Source organism: Fukomys damarensis, unplaced genomic scaffold (genome assembly GCF_012274545.1).
Source record: "Fukomys damarensis isolate Sample0158 unplaced genomic scaffold, DMR_v1.0_HiC HiC_scaffold_31, whole genome shotgun sequence".
In the NCBI taxonomy this organism is placed as follows: domain Eukaryota; kingdom Metazoa; phylum Chordata; class Mammalia; order Rodentia; family Bathyergidae; genus Fukomys; species Fukomys damarensis.
In genome coordinates, this window is record NW_022900943.1 from 18,438,989 (window position 1) to 18,454,064 (window position 15,076).

General features: G+C 46.6%; 1 protein-coding gene across 1 annotated transcript in view; it reads left to right on the forward strand.

The window, feature by feature from the left end:
• The window catches only part of Mamdc2 (MAM domain containing 2), a 76,186-nt gene extending 71,469 nt beyond the window's left edge, over nucleotides 1-4,717 (forward strand). Inside the window, exons 4-5 of the mRNA XM_033757700.1 lie at nucleotides 52-136; nucleotides 3,448-4,717. Of these exons, the coding sequence (XP_033613591.1) occupies nucleotides 52-136; nucleotides 3,448-3,662 (300 nt within the window). The 3' untranslated portion in view covers nucleotides 3,663-4,717. The remainder of the gene's footprint in view (nucleotides 1-51; nucleotides 137-3,447) is intronic.
• The last annotated feature ends 10,359 nt before the right edge of the window (nucleotides 4,718-15,076 follow it).

The following is a 15,076-nucleotide window of genomic DNA, read 5'->3' on the forward strand; positions in this document are numbered from 1 at the left end:
GCACATTCTATTTTGGAACCTAATGCCCCTTCTTGCTTATATGTTGTACAGATTTTGATAGAAGGTATCCTAGGACAGGGAAACACAGCCAGCATTGCCCTCTTTGAAATCAAGATGACCACCGGCTACTGTATTGGTGAGTTTCATTTTCATTGCATTAGAACACGAACGTTTTTTTCTAAAATCTGCTGTTGCCCCAGACACTGAATCAATCCTAAAGACCAAGTGTACTGTAGAACACATTGCGTAATGCATAGTTTTTAATTGTTTGCTAAGGTCACATGAATACTGGACATTGTTTCTCTGTCTTTAGCGTAGGAAGGCTCATTAGCATTTTCCCTGGGCTGCTTGGATTAATGATAGGAAAGTAGATACAGCAACTGTACCCTCAGTCTTGCCACCCTAAACCCAAGAGAGTCTCAGCTCATTTCTGGGTCTGTGTAAACTGATTTTTGTAGCCTTTGCCAGAAAAGCAGGCTTGGTATTCCCTGCTTGCCATCCTTTCTCTTGGCTCACTGTTTTAATCTGTCTTAATTGCAGTTACCACAGACTCTGCTTGGGCAGGGTTGGTTAGGTGTCCCTTACATGCCAGCTTCTGAGAGAGAATGAAGACAGGACAGCGCCTGCCCTCTGGGTGCTCACTATCTTGTCTCTGCCTCTGGCCATATCGGCTATGTAATAAGTGCAACCAGAGAAGGTCAGGGGTACCGAGGAGCAGCGAGTAGGAAGGAGAGGGCTGTCTCTGGGCAGACCCCATGGGGAGAAAGACCAGAACACACTCTGGCAAAGGCCGGGGGCTGGGTTGGGTGTTTGAAGTGAGGATCTGTACTACTCAGGGAGTCCCTTGCCTGAGGCTGGACCTAGAGAGAGAGCTTGGCTTGCCTGAGTTATAGTGTGGTACGGTAACAGTCAGCAAGGAAGTGGAGTGCAGTGGGGCCGGTGAACTGGAGACAAGGAAAGTATGTAGGTGTAGGAGCTAGCAAAAACCTTACACTGCGATCCTGCAGAGGGGCCGTAATGAACCTCTTGAGTTGGGGTTCCGCAGTGCAAAAGAAACAAAGTCGGTAGATCTGAGGGATTTTTCAGGCCTGCAGAGGTTGAATGGATGTGGAAATGAAGCGAGTAGAGAGTCTAAAACAATTCAGAACCAGAAGGAAGCTTTGCCAGTTCCCTGGAGTCCCGCTTCTCCATTTTGTCCTCCAGGGGTAGTTCTAGGGCAAGAAAATAGAGGGATACTGGGCAAGGGAGTAGTCTCTTCCTTCAGCCTCGCTCTAGGTGCCCCCCCCCCCAGAGCTAGTCTCACCTCGCAGCGCCGCCTGCTGGTTCCATCGATCCACAGAGCCTTTCAGGCCCTCAGCTGTAAAATGGGGATAAAATGCTTCCCTTGTTGGATTCCTGTGAACACTAATGAGATCGTAGATATGAGGGTGATTGGCAAGGTGCTGGGCACCGTTACCTCTCTTCAAATTATCTGGTGGCTTTCAGCTTGTTTAAAACAAAAGGAAGGACAACATTTAATGTTGTTAAATGGTGCAATCACTGCTCTCAACTCTCCTTTCTTCGTGGGTAGCTATTTTGTTAGTTCCTCATCTGTAAAATGAGACTAGCAATAGTACCTATCTAAAAGGGCTGCTCCAAGGAGTAAATTCATATATTATGCTTAGAATAGTGCCTAGCACCCCGAGAAATATCTTGCTTTTTATTATACTCTGCCGCAGCCTTTGACACTGAATGTTGGGCATTGGTTGACCATTTTCTAAACCTGCCAATGTAAAAACACAATGATAACTTTGCCAGCGAGGATCTTGGCAGGAAGGTGGAAACCAAGGTGCAGTCAACCTGAGTAATCTGGGGAAAGCTCATCAACGACACCACAGAGGTGTGAGTGGTAAAGAAGCCAGCAAGGGAGAGCGCTGTGGCGGAGGGCACAGGATGAGTGGATGAGAGGCGGTAATGACTCCTAAGCCTTTATCCTGCTTAGGCCCCAAGGGGCAGGGGAGGAGGGGCCCCTAGAACCTGGAAACCACAGCTCTATGTGAAGGGCTTCTTCGGTAGGCTGTGCCGTCAGTAACAAGCCATGGCACCATGGCCGGGAGGAGCTGGGGGAATTAGCCCTGGGTGTCATTCTGCTCTTACCCTCCACTGGCAGAACGCAGTCTGGACAGGTCACCCTCTGGAGGACAGAGGTGGTGGAGAAGGGCAGGGTGGGTTGAGAGAATCAGTGAGGAATGGTTAGCACCATCATCTCATGTTCTTGTTTTTGTTTGGTTTTTTGGTACCAAGGATTGAACGCAGGACCTTGCCCTTGCCAGGCAGGCACCAGTACCACTGAGCTAAATTCCTGGCATCTTCTCTCATGTTTTAAATTACAGTGTTATTGGAATCAGTGGAGGCATTGGTTTGTGAATTTCTTTTCCCACTAAAGGAGCCTGTTGCTGGGGAACAAATTGTAGTAAACATTTCAGTGGCACTAAAAAGAAAGGAAAGGTCTCTTCATCTGCTTTCTCTTCTCTACTCAAGAGCTGCAGAAGGGGCCCAGAGCCACAATAACTACCAACTCTAACTAGGTGCCGGCTGATAAGAAAATCAGAGCACTTCAGGGCCTAGGAAACATACCCCTTAATGCTGGGCATTATTCACACAACCAGAAGAGAAACAGATGGAGAACGGGCTACCCGGTTGAAATAAAAATGATGGGAAAAATCTCTAGAGCTGAGAGCACAGCCTAAATAGTGCCTTAAAAGAGAGTGTCAAAGGCTGAGGATTTAGCTCAGTGGCACCACACCTGCCTCACAAGCGCAAGGTCCAGAGTTCAATCTCTGGTACTGGAAGAAAAAAAAAAAAATAGAGATGATGAACCTGGGAGTGTTTGATCCCCAGCAACAAAAGATAATTTTAATTTAATTCGACAGAGATGAATGCCGAAAATGGCCAGCTTGTACCACGTGCCTGGCACTGTGCTGGGAGCTGTCCATACTTAGAAACGGTCCTGTGAGGTGGGAAGGTCGTCTCCAGTTCACATACGCAGCAGCACTGGCTCATGGCTAATTGCAAAGGCCACAGTTCAAAGAGGCAGTGACCATTTGGGAGCCCAGTTCATCTCAGGATCTCTTCTGGGGCAGCGGGGTCCAGTCCTGGCACAAACGTTCCAGCAGGTAAAAGAAGAGAGTAGGCCAGACGTGGTGGTGCACACCGGTAATCCAAGCACTCTGAAGGCTGAGGCAGGCAGATCACTTTGAGTTCGAGGCCAGCCTAGGCTTCCTCAGTGAGTTCGAGGCCAGCCTGAACTACTTAGCAAGACCCTATCTCAAAAGGCCAAAAAAGAAAAAAAAAAAAAAGAAGAAGAAGAAGAATAGAAACCTTTAAAGGCAGACTCTGCAGTGAGCAGTGGTATCCCCACATGTGACTGTCTGTCTAAGAAGCGGTTATTTTTTTCTCTCCCACCAGAATGTGACTTTGAAGAGAACCATCTCTGTGGCTTTGTGAACCGCTGGAATCCCAATGTGAACTGGTTTGTGGGTGGAGGAACTGCTCGGAACTCCCACTCCATCCTCCCACAGGATCACACCTTTAAGAGTGAACTGGGTGAGTGTGGAACGCATGCCTGCTTTTCTCAGGGTGAATTCTTCTGCCACCTCCTCCTGCCCCCTAGATTGACCTGACCGTGGCCTCTGTTGGCAGAGTAGGGAGGAGAAGGGTGGGTACCAGGAGCCCAGCTGGAGGAGTAGGGGAGAATAAACAGGGAGATCAAGACAGACTGAAGGCATGAGCTCCATAATTCAAGACAAGACCTGTTAGTGAAAGGTTTTACTTTGAAATTATTGGGACCTGTGCTGCCACTTTCACTTTCCCATATTATGCTTTATTTCTTGTCTGTTTGTGGTTTAATAGCTCTCATTTCTAAGAGCAAGGCTAGAATAATCCCAGGTAACATTTCTTTAGCACTAGGTTGACAGGTGGGTGTAAATCCTTGAAAAAGCCTCAATGACAGCCAGGAGAGCCTATAGCCGCTGATTATTTCTGAATGTGGTGTTCAACAGCGCCCCCTGGTGGCCATGTCGGCTGGTTCTTTGCAAGGAAAATGGGACGGTAAGGCTGTGAGAGAACTGGAGCAGCCTAAAGCCTCCACAAGACGAGCAAGGCTTTACTTGCACGTGGGTTATCACTGCTGTTGTCTGGACTGAGGTAGATACTGCAAAAGCCTAAGGCTTCCTACAGTTCCATAACGTTCCAGTCTTTAAGCCCAAGCTCTTTTCCAAGTAACAGGAAGGTTCTGCTGATGGGTTGGTTTCCCAGTAAGCATTCTGTTTTGCTGTAAACAGTTCCTTTTACCTTTTGACCCGCTTTCACGTGGATACTGAAGTGAACTACTCGGTCCCAGTAGCTTGCTGAGGGTGACAGTGTGACCTCCTGACAGAAGACATGACCATTTATAAATCCTCGCTGTTTTTCTCATTCACAATAGATCCTCATCGTCTGAATGTTTTAACGTGTCACCAGCTGTTTTTCCACAGTGTACATCCTGCCATTTACCTTGGCTCTGAGTGTTCTTCATCTCGACCTTCCCGTCTTCGCTCCCAGTCTCTCTCCCCGTGTTTACTCAGGGTCTCAGGCTCTGGGGCGAGACAGATGGAGAAAGTAACGTGGGCAGAGTGGAGACGGTACCGAGACCAGCGTCAGTGAGTTTCTGTCCTGTGGTAATGTGAGCCCAGTTTGCTAGAACTTTCGATTTTTCAGGATAATGAGGAAGGCAAGCATTTGTAATGTAAGATTCCTCTGGATTTTAAAAGTTAGTTAATATTTTCTAAAATACAATACATCGACTGACAAGAAGTCAGTTGATTTTTTCCTTACAGCCTTCATTCTACAGGCTTCCTTTGTTTCCCAAATTTCAGGCTTCTTAGAGCAACATACTTGTGAGTAGCTGGATGCTCATGGGGCTTGCCTGTTTTAGACAAACCCAGCCTTGCATCCAGAGCTTTTATTCATTCACTCCTGAACGAGGTATAGTGAGGGAAATGACAATGAAAATGACAAGTCTCCGGGCCTCTTCCCCGTTTCAAAGGCTATGCGTTCAAAGAAGGGAAAGAGGTTTCTACCACAGCGGGTCTCAGGCAGTCGTGCGTCCAGTGCTGTGAGAGAGGTCCTGCTCCGCCCAGAAGAGAAGGCTAGATGTTCAGTCACGCATTGCATGGGTGTCCTAAAAGTCAGGGTAGAGCAGCTAAACTGCGTTTGAAGGGCAGGTATGATTTTGATAGGTGGAAAGAGAGAGAGAAAGAGAGAGAGAGAGAGAGAGAGAGAGAGAGAGAGATTGGTGATACACAGATACCAACTACAAGAAGTAATTAGGAGAGATATGGCTGAGAAAGCAGTGTAGGGCAAGTCCTTGACAGCCAAGAAAGAAAAATTCCACTTTATTAATTTACAACGGGAAGTCTTTGAGCAGGGGAGAGATGTTTCGTAGCAGTGTGTTTAGGAGCATGACCCTGAAGACGATATTTCAGCAGGTAGAAGACAGAAAGGTAGAACAGGTACGAAAAGAGTGCCTAACGAACTGTTTCTTTAGACACACAGCTAGGGTCCTTCATATAAGGAACTGCGATAAGGAAAAGGAAAATGATTTACTTCCCACTTTAAAAAAATAAGATTTAGAACCTGCGGCAATAAGGTTTAGAGCCAGTGACGAAAGATTGGAGCTTCCCTGTATGTAGCCCATGTTTTAATCCTAAAGACGCACAGCTGGCCTCCGTGCAGGCCATTACAGGAGCCGCACTGGCAGTGACTGCTGTGTGTAGAGTGCCTGATAACCAGTCGCAGCACAGAGGTCCACAAATCTACATGAGGATTTGAAGTCATTTTGGTGGATTCAAAGCAATATCTATTGAGAATGTTGTCCAAAAAAGTCAAGCAAGTAACTAAACTATCTGTTGAAGTTGTAAAAAGAAAAGCAAAGTAACCTTTTCTCTGTGCATTGAAGTAGGCTAGTTTTACAATTGTTTTTCTCATCATATCTTAAAATCTAATGCAGGGAGTGGAAAGGATCTTCAAAAGCGAATATATTCAAGTTGGAATAATACTTGGTATCATCATCACAATTAACTTGTGGATCAAATTGAACCATAGGGAAGTATAGAGAACTTGACCCCAATCACTCACAGTGAGCGCTTAGAGTTTCAAGTCCTCTGGCTAACCAAAGTCGCGATCCTGTGACTGCTTACCTGGTGCATCGCTTTTCCTTCTCAGTGATGTCGAGCTGAGCTCCGGCTGGCTGGAGAGAATGTGTATTCCTCGGGAAGGGACAGCAGAGCTGTGGGCTGGTGTCAGATCACCCACTGGACTGTACTCTCAGAGGACAATCCATACCCTTATTTCTTCACCTGCAACCGCAGACCCTCCTGGCCATGTTTGTGTCCAGGAGCCAGAACGCTTGTGCTCCAGGCCTGGCTATCAGAGTCCTCTGACTGTGAGTGACCCCTTTTCTCAGAGTCTCCCTTGGCCTGTTTGCCAGTGAGGAATTTACAGTCAGTGATCTCCAAGTTGGAGCGCTGTACTCTTCTCTCTTTGCCTAACCCTATACATCAAAATCTCCAAACTCACTGCCCACTGAGATCTATTTCAAACATGTATTGGGTCTCTCCTAAGTACTTACAAGCACGTTAGGAAGAAAAGTACTACTAGTGGGAGTAAGAAGTGAGGAAATGTGGGCCTGACTTCTCTCGAGCCTTGATTAGCAGGGTCGGACAGAGGCACAGTGGAGCGGCCATCCTGAGAAGCACTGACACTTGCTAGTTTGGGCTGTCACCCCTGCCACTGCCCTTGCTCCGTCCTCCTCTCCTGCACCCTCCCCTCCTGTTACTCCTCCCCTTTTCCGTCCTTTCCCTTCTTCCTTGGCTGTCCTAATGCACCTCCCAAAGGTAGCCAGCTTTGCTGACTAACAGTGTTCCGGGTCTTGATGTCAGTACTGAGGACAAAAGGAGAGGCTGGCCCTCGGACAAAAGGGAGCCCTTCTGAGGAGGGCTTCTGCGTCCCTTCCAGGGAGCCACAGGATGGTGTCGTGTAGGCAGGGCCTCACCACCAGAAGGAGGCCTCCTCACCAATCGCTCCCTCACTCACTTCTCCAACACACACGTCATGAGCTCCTTATGGTCTTGCATGTTTTGATGGTACAAACATAGCAACTTTCAAGAGATCATAGGAACTAATTTTTCCAAAACACCTTTCCCCAAAATACCCATTCTCAGTGTACCACCCTTTACAGGAAGGAAGAAGGGTGCTACATGGTTGGATAAAGTGGGGAAATTCTGAGGTAAGGAAAACTAAACAGATCTCTATTTCAGGACTCCTCACTGTTTTGAATGTAGTTCCCTGTTAATGTATTCTACAGCCTTTCTTAAATTATCGAAATGACAAAATGCTAAATAGACACGCACAGCGATGCATGACTAGTAAAGGCGTAAAAGAAATTACACAGACCCATGTAAAAAACTGAAGGATTCCCTCAGTTTGGGGCTCATGGCAGACTCTCTGGAGGAAGTGATGGCAAACTGGAATTGGGCTGGATGAATAAGGAGAAGATTACATATGGTCGATGCAAAGGAGTAGGGGTGTGCAAGCAGACAGGTAGTCTTGTGTTTGGAAAGTGTTGAAGTTTCTAGGATATAGGATGATGGTGGAGTCGCCCCAGATCCTTGGTTATTTTCCTACTTACCATAGTAAGAAGCTGGGATGCCTCTGATCTTCTTGCTTCTTCTTTCTTCTTTGCTATTAACTCCAATTTCTCTTCAGATTTTGGACTCAAATGTTGCCCGTTTACTGACCAACAGCCTTGTCATCTCCACTCAGTGCGCGCACACACACACACACACACACACACACACACACACACACATGCATGTTCACTTTCCTAACTCCTGAGCTTCCATGTAAGGTTTCCTCTGAGTAGGATAGGGCTAAAAGAGGTGAGTTCTGAAGATTCTAGAATATTTTCTTTGAAGAGCTCTGCATATATAACTCAAAGGTTTGCCCAGGATCACTCTTGGCAAAAAGAAAACCCCCAGTGCTCTAGAAAGGCTAGAGGTCGCATCTCTTATCTCCCTTGCCTTCAGCTGGGTGTATTGATTTTCCCTGAGGTCTGTCAATTTGGGTGGCACATTAAGACGGCGTGGTCCAGGTGTCTGCCTGCAGCAGCAGATTTTGCTCTATTCGAGCTCACCTTGGTTCGTTCACATCAGGGAGCAGTTTGTGCCTTTGCTTTCAGGTGAAAACTGGAGAAGCAGTTGGCGGGGTGAGGGGAGCACTGGGTGTGCGGCCAGGGCTGAGGGCGGTCTTCTCAGGGGGATGCCAGTCTTGTGCTGTGGAAAAAGGAATAGCGAATGCGTATCTGAAGACGACAGTGGAGGCAGGAGTTTTCTTTCACTTCCTTGTGTGCTTTTAACAATTTTCTCTGAACGGAATCAAGATTTTTAGATGAGTGCTGTGTCCTCAAGTTCTTGCCAAATAAATGGTAGAGACAGATGAGAAAATGAAGCACAATAGAAACAGATAACACGGCATTGTGGTGGGACTTCTTGGGAACCCTGGCGGGAATGTGATAGCATCCTGATTTTCTCTTACTCAGTTTCGATCCACTGTGTGTGGGTTTCTTTCACGGTTAGTGTTCTATGAAGAGAAATGAAGTCTTTCAGGAGGCAGCCTACTGACAGCTGCGTTCGTGAGTGTTTTCTACCTGCCTTAGCAAAAGAAGATAATTGCTGCGAAAATAATGAAGGAAACTCATTTCTTTGCTGAGATTTTTTTTCACAGCAAGCCTGCTTAGGGTGCCACTGGGGAAGGTGCTGGGCAAGGCCTCAAAACCTAAAATAACAGTAGAATTCTCTTATTCCATCAAAGACCATGCTTTAGACGCATCATCTCTCTATCGCTCGTGACTCTCTTTGCTCATTTTGGTTTGTACTGAGTTTGAGAGCTGCCTTAGGAGCAGCTGTTCATTTGCTCTCTGCACTGATCCGTCTAGGTCATAGCTAAGCCCTTGACAGGGAGACAGCTTTATTAATTTCTTATCTTCACCTGTGTGCAGGCTCCACTGTGTCACCTTCCTCCATCCCTGGATGGCTTGCTGTGGCTTCCTGGCCATTTTCACGTCTTAACAGACAGTTCATTTTCAAGGATTAATAAGTTCAGTCACGTCATAGCCCCTTTGTCTCACCCAGTTCTAATCTTCCCCGACCCTAGATCATAGAACAGCAGCAGCAGCAGGAACAAAGGTTTCTTCCTTTTCTTTTTGTCTCTTCTTTTTCTTTCCTTCCTTTTCTCCCATTTGCTATGCTGCTCTGGCTTCATCAGGATCGAAGAGGTATAGTGGGGAGTGGGACAGAAAAGAAAGTGCTGCGGGCAAGAAATTTTACTTGCTGGTGCTATTTAATATTAAATTGATGTAATTCACACTGTAGGTGGTCAAAATCTGGCCTCTTGTTCCATGAGTTATGGGAATCTGACTTTATGGTTCCCAGACAGGGATGATGTACTCTCTGGCTGGTCATTCATGAATCCTCTTGGCTCCTGTAAATAACGGGACACCCTATCAGCCCCTTTCTGTGGGGACTACCATGCCAAAAAGAGTCTTTCCAAGGGACTATAGCACATCTGCCTTCTTAGTCGCCCATTTAGGCTAAGGGAAAACTCAACATCTTTGCCTCATCAAACTCTGCATGTGCTGCTTACTGAAAACAAAACTTCTTCCTGTCTGCTCTGCCCCTGCAGGACCCTATAGCCAGCTTCCTGCCTTAAGCTGTATGCGTTCAAGTGTCAGACACTTGTCTCTGTGTTCCAAAGACTCAGGTTTCACACTAAAGATCTCTCAGAAACTCTGATAACCTTTCTCTCAAGGCCCAAGGCAATTGCAGATCCCAGGAATTTCTCTGCATTTACAGAGAGGGATAAGGTTACATAGAAGTTTCCCTCCTCCACTCTTCACAAGTGGTCTTCTTAGGCCTCTTTCCCAAGAAAAGAACAAGGAAACAAGCCCCTTGTCTTCCTTGAAAGGTCAAAGGGAAAGCACCGGAAGTCAACTCTGAGACAACTCTCTCTAAAAAGAGGAGAAGGAGGAAGGAAAGGGGAAGAAGTGGAAGAAGAAAAGGAGAAGTGCAGAGGGAGGAGGGAAGGAAGAGAGAGAGAGAGAGATGGAAGGAAAGGGGAAGAAGTGGAAGAAGAAAAGGAGAAGTGCAGAGGGAGGAGGGAAGGGAGAGAGAGAGAGAGAGAGAGAGAGAGAGAGAGAGAGAGAGAGAGAGGGAGAGAGAGGGAGAAAGAAGGAACAGCTCTGGCTCCAATCTCTATGATCCGTCTCTAGCCTTGTTACATATAGAGACGGGAGGGCAGAGATGGTACAAAATTGGTGGGTTGGGCTGGATGTGGTAGTATACACCTGTAATCCTAAATTCAAGAAGCCCATGCAGGAGGATTGCCATGAGTTCAAGGCCAGCCTGGGCTACATAGTGAGTTTAAGGCCAACCTAAAGTACTTAATGAGACCCTGTCTAAAAAAAAATTTTTTTAATATATATAAATAATTACAGGTTGGTAGAGTTACCTTAGATCCCCAGGGCTGCCACTGAGCATATTGATGGCCTGGCACCCCTCTTTAGAAAATAGAAGTTCTTGTCATCTTTGTTCTTGGTTTTGAGGCCTTAGCAGGGACTAAGAGAATCCCACTTAGCATCCGTTTTGTAAGGTCAGACTGAGGTACAACTGAGACAGCTGAGGGAGGCAAAGTTCAAGCAGCTGGCAAAGAGTTTATTGTTGTCTGGGTGCAGATGGGCCAAGGGTAAGAAGACCATTGGCCCCAAGAGGAGGGTGCATGTGGTTGATATGGGGGAGTTTAGGTAGGGGAGGAGGCACTGGTGGAGAGCATGGAAGATTTCACAGCCCCGTGGGTGATGGTCCTGGGTGGGCTGATAAACAGAGCTGTGGTAGGTACAGCAAGTCTCCTGTGGTTTTCATGGAATCAGCTTTCTTGTAGCTAAGTGGGGTGGCTGCTGGCTTCTTGTTAGGGCTGTACTCCTGCAGGTGTGGGGAGTGGGTCTGTTTGGGTGGGGTCCAGCTTGGGGGACCTGTCACATTTACATTTCTGCCATCCTTGAAAGCTGTGTAAACAGACCGAAGTTGGAGTCCATGAGAGTGAAGGCCACCTGAACCCTTCAAACTAAGGATTTAGGAACCTGACTGTAGATTGTGGAGCAGGAAAGTGCGGGTGTTCCACTGCTATCTTTGAGTGCCGTCTGCACACCTTGGTACCAGGCCAGGGGGTACTTCCGTCTGGCAAGTTTCTTCAGACCTCTTTGCATCTTTTACCAAGGGGCCAACCCGTCCAGACAGCTTGCAAGAGTAACTCTGACAACACAACTGGAGTCCAGGTGAGGCCTGGGGGCGCTGAATCACAGCTGCGTCAGAGGATGCCTTGGGCATCACGGCCAGACCATGGGCAGTCTTTGAGGAGCAGTGGTTAGCTGGCCTGCTGGACATAAATGTTCAAGACCTGCCGTCAGAGTTCTTTTCTTAAGTCAGGGGGAAATGGCTGCCGATCAGGAGCCACCAGTTCCCCAGGAAGTGTAGCTAACACAGAGGCTTGCTGAAGGAAGGAAGGAAGGAAGGAAGGAAGGAAGGAAGGAAGGAAGGAAGGAAGGAAGGAAGGGGTGGCTTCATCCTGTATTAACTAGCATTCAGGCATCATCCCAGGAGGACCTGCCCTTTTGCTGGCATTATCAAGAATTGTCATCTTTCAGCTGAATTTGAGCTTTTTTCTAGAGACCTCAGGCTCTTTGTGAATAATCAGAGTTAGGGAAATGATAGACACTTCCAATCTAAGTACGGCAAAGCAGCACAGGATTCAGAAGCGTGGCAGTGAACATCTCAATCCTTGTATGGGGAGCGCGTTGCTCCCCTATAGTTTTTAATTCAAATTTTAATACATTCAAATCTCAGAGCCTCAGGTTCCCAATAAATATGTTGATTATTAGGATTCTGCCTACCCAAGGTCCATCTGTATTCATATCATATTGAAACCAGTTTCATCCTACTCCACTTTTGATCTGACAAAAAAAATCATCTCTCCCAGAGGTTCGGGAGCTCAAGAACCCTGGGCCAGATAGGGTGGTTGGCCCCACTGAACTGCATAGGAAAATGCCCATCATACCTGGCACTGGACTAAATTTCTCCAGGATTCCCGGCTGCCTTCTTTATTGTTGCTGTTGGAAAGGAACTTTAATGACACCTACACCCACCCAACCCCTGGTGGCTCCTCCTCAGAGCACACTATAGTGGTGACACTCTCCCAGGGCTCTTGGCCTGCCTCCAGCCTTACCTCCTGGGAGCAACGCCTGAGAGGTGGTTTCTCAGCCATTTCCGATCCTTTAGCTGAGATGATAAACTTGTAAGAGCTTCCTTGGGTTCCCCAGTGAGAAAGTTGTTATTTGGATCACCAGTAAATAGTACCCAACTGTGGCAATAAATGAATGACAAAGAGGAAAAGAAAGGCAACACAGTGTGGTCTAGTCTAGCGGTTACAGGAGACTTGGTGTCAGCAGTCTTGGCCCAATTCCCTGTGGCCTCTCTGACTCACTTTGGGCAGGTCACATTGTGATTGCCGGATGCTTTTTGGATCAGAAATGTGCTTGTGGTTCACTTGGCCTCATGTCATGAGCACGGGTTGTTAGTGCAGCAAATGCAGGGCTTAAAATATTGTCCACACAGCAGGTGAGTAATTGTCCCTTAAAAAAGACCATCAGATGTCTGTCCTCTGTGAGCTGGATAAATTTTTAGTGAGGCTAGGGTTGAGAAATTTCTCTAGCTTGGCTCAGTTGTAGCACACACTCCAAAAGCAGAGTGAATAGATTTAAGTGGATTTGTGAAGATTCTCAATTCATTGAGAGTCTTCTAGAATCTTTAGAGGTAGATGCTCCTCACCCTGGGCAGAATGATTTCTCTCTTGAGGACTGTGTCATCTTGGGACCCCAAGAAACAGATACCAAGCTGGGGTTAGATGGAAAAGAGACATTATAGAAAATGGTGGTGAAGGACTGTGGAGAAAGAAGTCAGAGTAGGGCCAGGGCCGGCATCCTCATTAGGGACAGAAGGCTATTAGCGCTTAATAGCCATGACATTTTAGGGTCCATAAAAATGTCTTAATCTTAGTAATTTTAAAATCAGAAGGAAAAAAATGAGTGCAGAAATAACAAATCCAATAACATACCAAGCCTAGATTATATTCATCCTTCTGCCCATGCAGTCATAGACTAGATTTTTAATATTGCTAAGGAGGAAGGGGCCCATAGTCTAGAAAATCCCTTGGGCCCACAAGTCACAATGTGGGCCTTGGCAGGGAAACCCTCAGCACAGGATACACATCCTGAGGAAGAGAAGAGGCAGGCTGTGGGGAATTGTTAAGCAGCCCCCAGTGGTGTAGATTTGGTAAAAACACTGTCGCTGACACAAAGGTGTGAGAGCTGGAGACTGACGGATGGTTGTGATTCCTGCAGGAAATTCTGACTGAGGCCTCAGTGGCCCACCTCCAGGACTGCATGCTGACCTACAGAGTACACAAAGTGTGGAAGTATCCTCCCTCCTTCGCTTCCCCTCAATTTGCTGCATGTTGACATATGAAGTAAACACAGTATCCTACCTCCTTCTCCTCTCAGTGCTCCCAATGCATATCTGCAATGCGATTCTGTTTCTTTGGTAAGACATAGTATGCAAGGCAATAAATAATTCCTCCCTGCTTTTCTGGTGGGGGTGGGGGTGGTCCTGAACTACATCCCCCACATCCCAGCCCAATTTTTAAAAATACATAGTTTAATTAGAGACAGGGTCTTGCTAAATTGCCTAGGATGGGTTCATATTTGGGATTTTCCTGCCTCAGCATCCCAGAATGCTGGGCATTACAGGTGTGTGCCACCACACCTGACTTTTACCTCTGCCTTTGATACTCCCATGAGTTCTTTATATATATAGTGATTTTAAATTTTTAGTGTAATACATGTAGATATTAATAAAATATTAAAAAGCACTCTTCTATAAAAAAAAAGTCCTGTAACAAAATAATTAGAAAATAACAAGTGTATACACTGTGTGCCACAATCTTAAAAGAATGGCCAAAATGCGTTCTTAGTGAATAGAGTTCTGTTACAGAGCCTAATTTGTCACATGCTCCAATTCTAGAAGGTTCTGTGAAGGCTGACTGGCCCCAGGACTGATTTGAGGCCATTTGAGCTCAAGATAAGGAAAAGTAGCCTTCCTTCCACGTCAGAGGTTCTTTGGTTTGGTCCAGACTGACACCGGATTCTCCCTTTAGAAGTCCTTCACAGAGGTGACCCAGTGGACTCTTATTATCCATGCCCAGTCTGCATATATGTTTTTTGGTACACACCAAGTTAAAAGAAATTCTGGTAGGGGGTGTTCCTTTTAGGATGAGTTGTACTGCCCAACGTTTATATGTTGAAGTCCTAGTACATCGGGATGTGACTTTATTTGGAAATTGGGTCAGTGTGTACATAATGAAAATGAGGTCATGTTGGAGTAGACGGCCCCCCAATCCAATGTAACCAGTGCTCTTAAAGAAAGGGGAGCTTGGGACACAGAGGAAGACGTATGCACAGGGAGAATGCTGTATACAGATAAAGACTAAGAGCGGCAAGCCAAGGAATGTCAAAGACGACCAGCAACCCACTGGAAGTCAGGAGAGAGGCCGGGGGCAGATCTTCCCCTCACAGCCTCCTGCTGATATCCTGATCTCAAACTCCTGGTAGCATCCAGAACTGTGAGATAGCAAGTAATCTTTTGTTGTTTAAGCTGCCCAGTGTGTGGTATTTTGTTATGTCAGCCCTAGAAACTAATACAAGGAGTATCAATGCAAAATGGATAGGTTTGCCACATAAAGTTGTATTTTGGGCTTTGGTGGGAAAAGCCTGCAGGGGCATCAGCTGGAGGAGAACACAGACTCCCTCCACAGCTAACTATGGCTAGTATAAAGTATCTGTAAATAGTACCTCCATTTTATGCTGAGGACAGGAGCCCAGCACTACTGGATT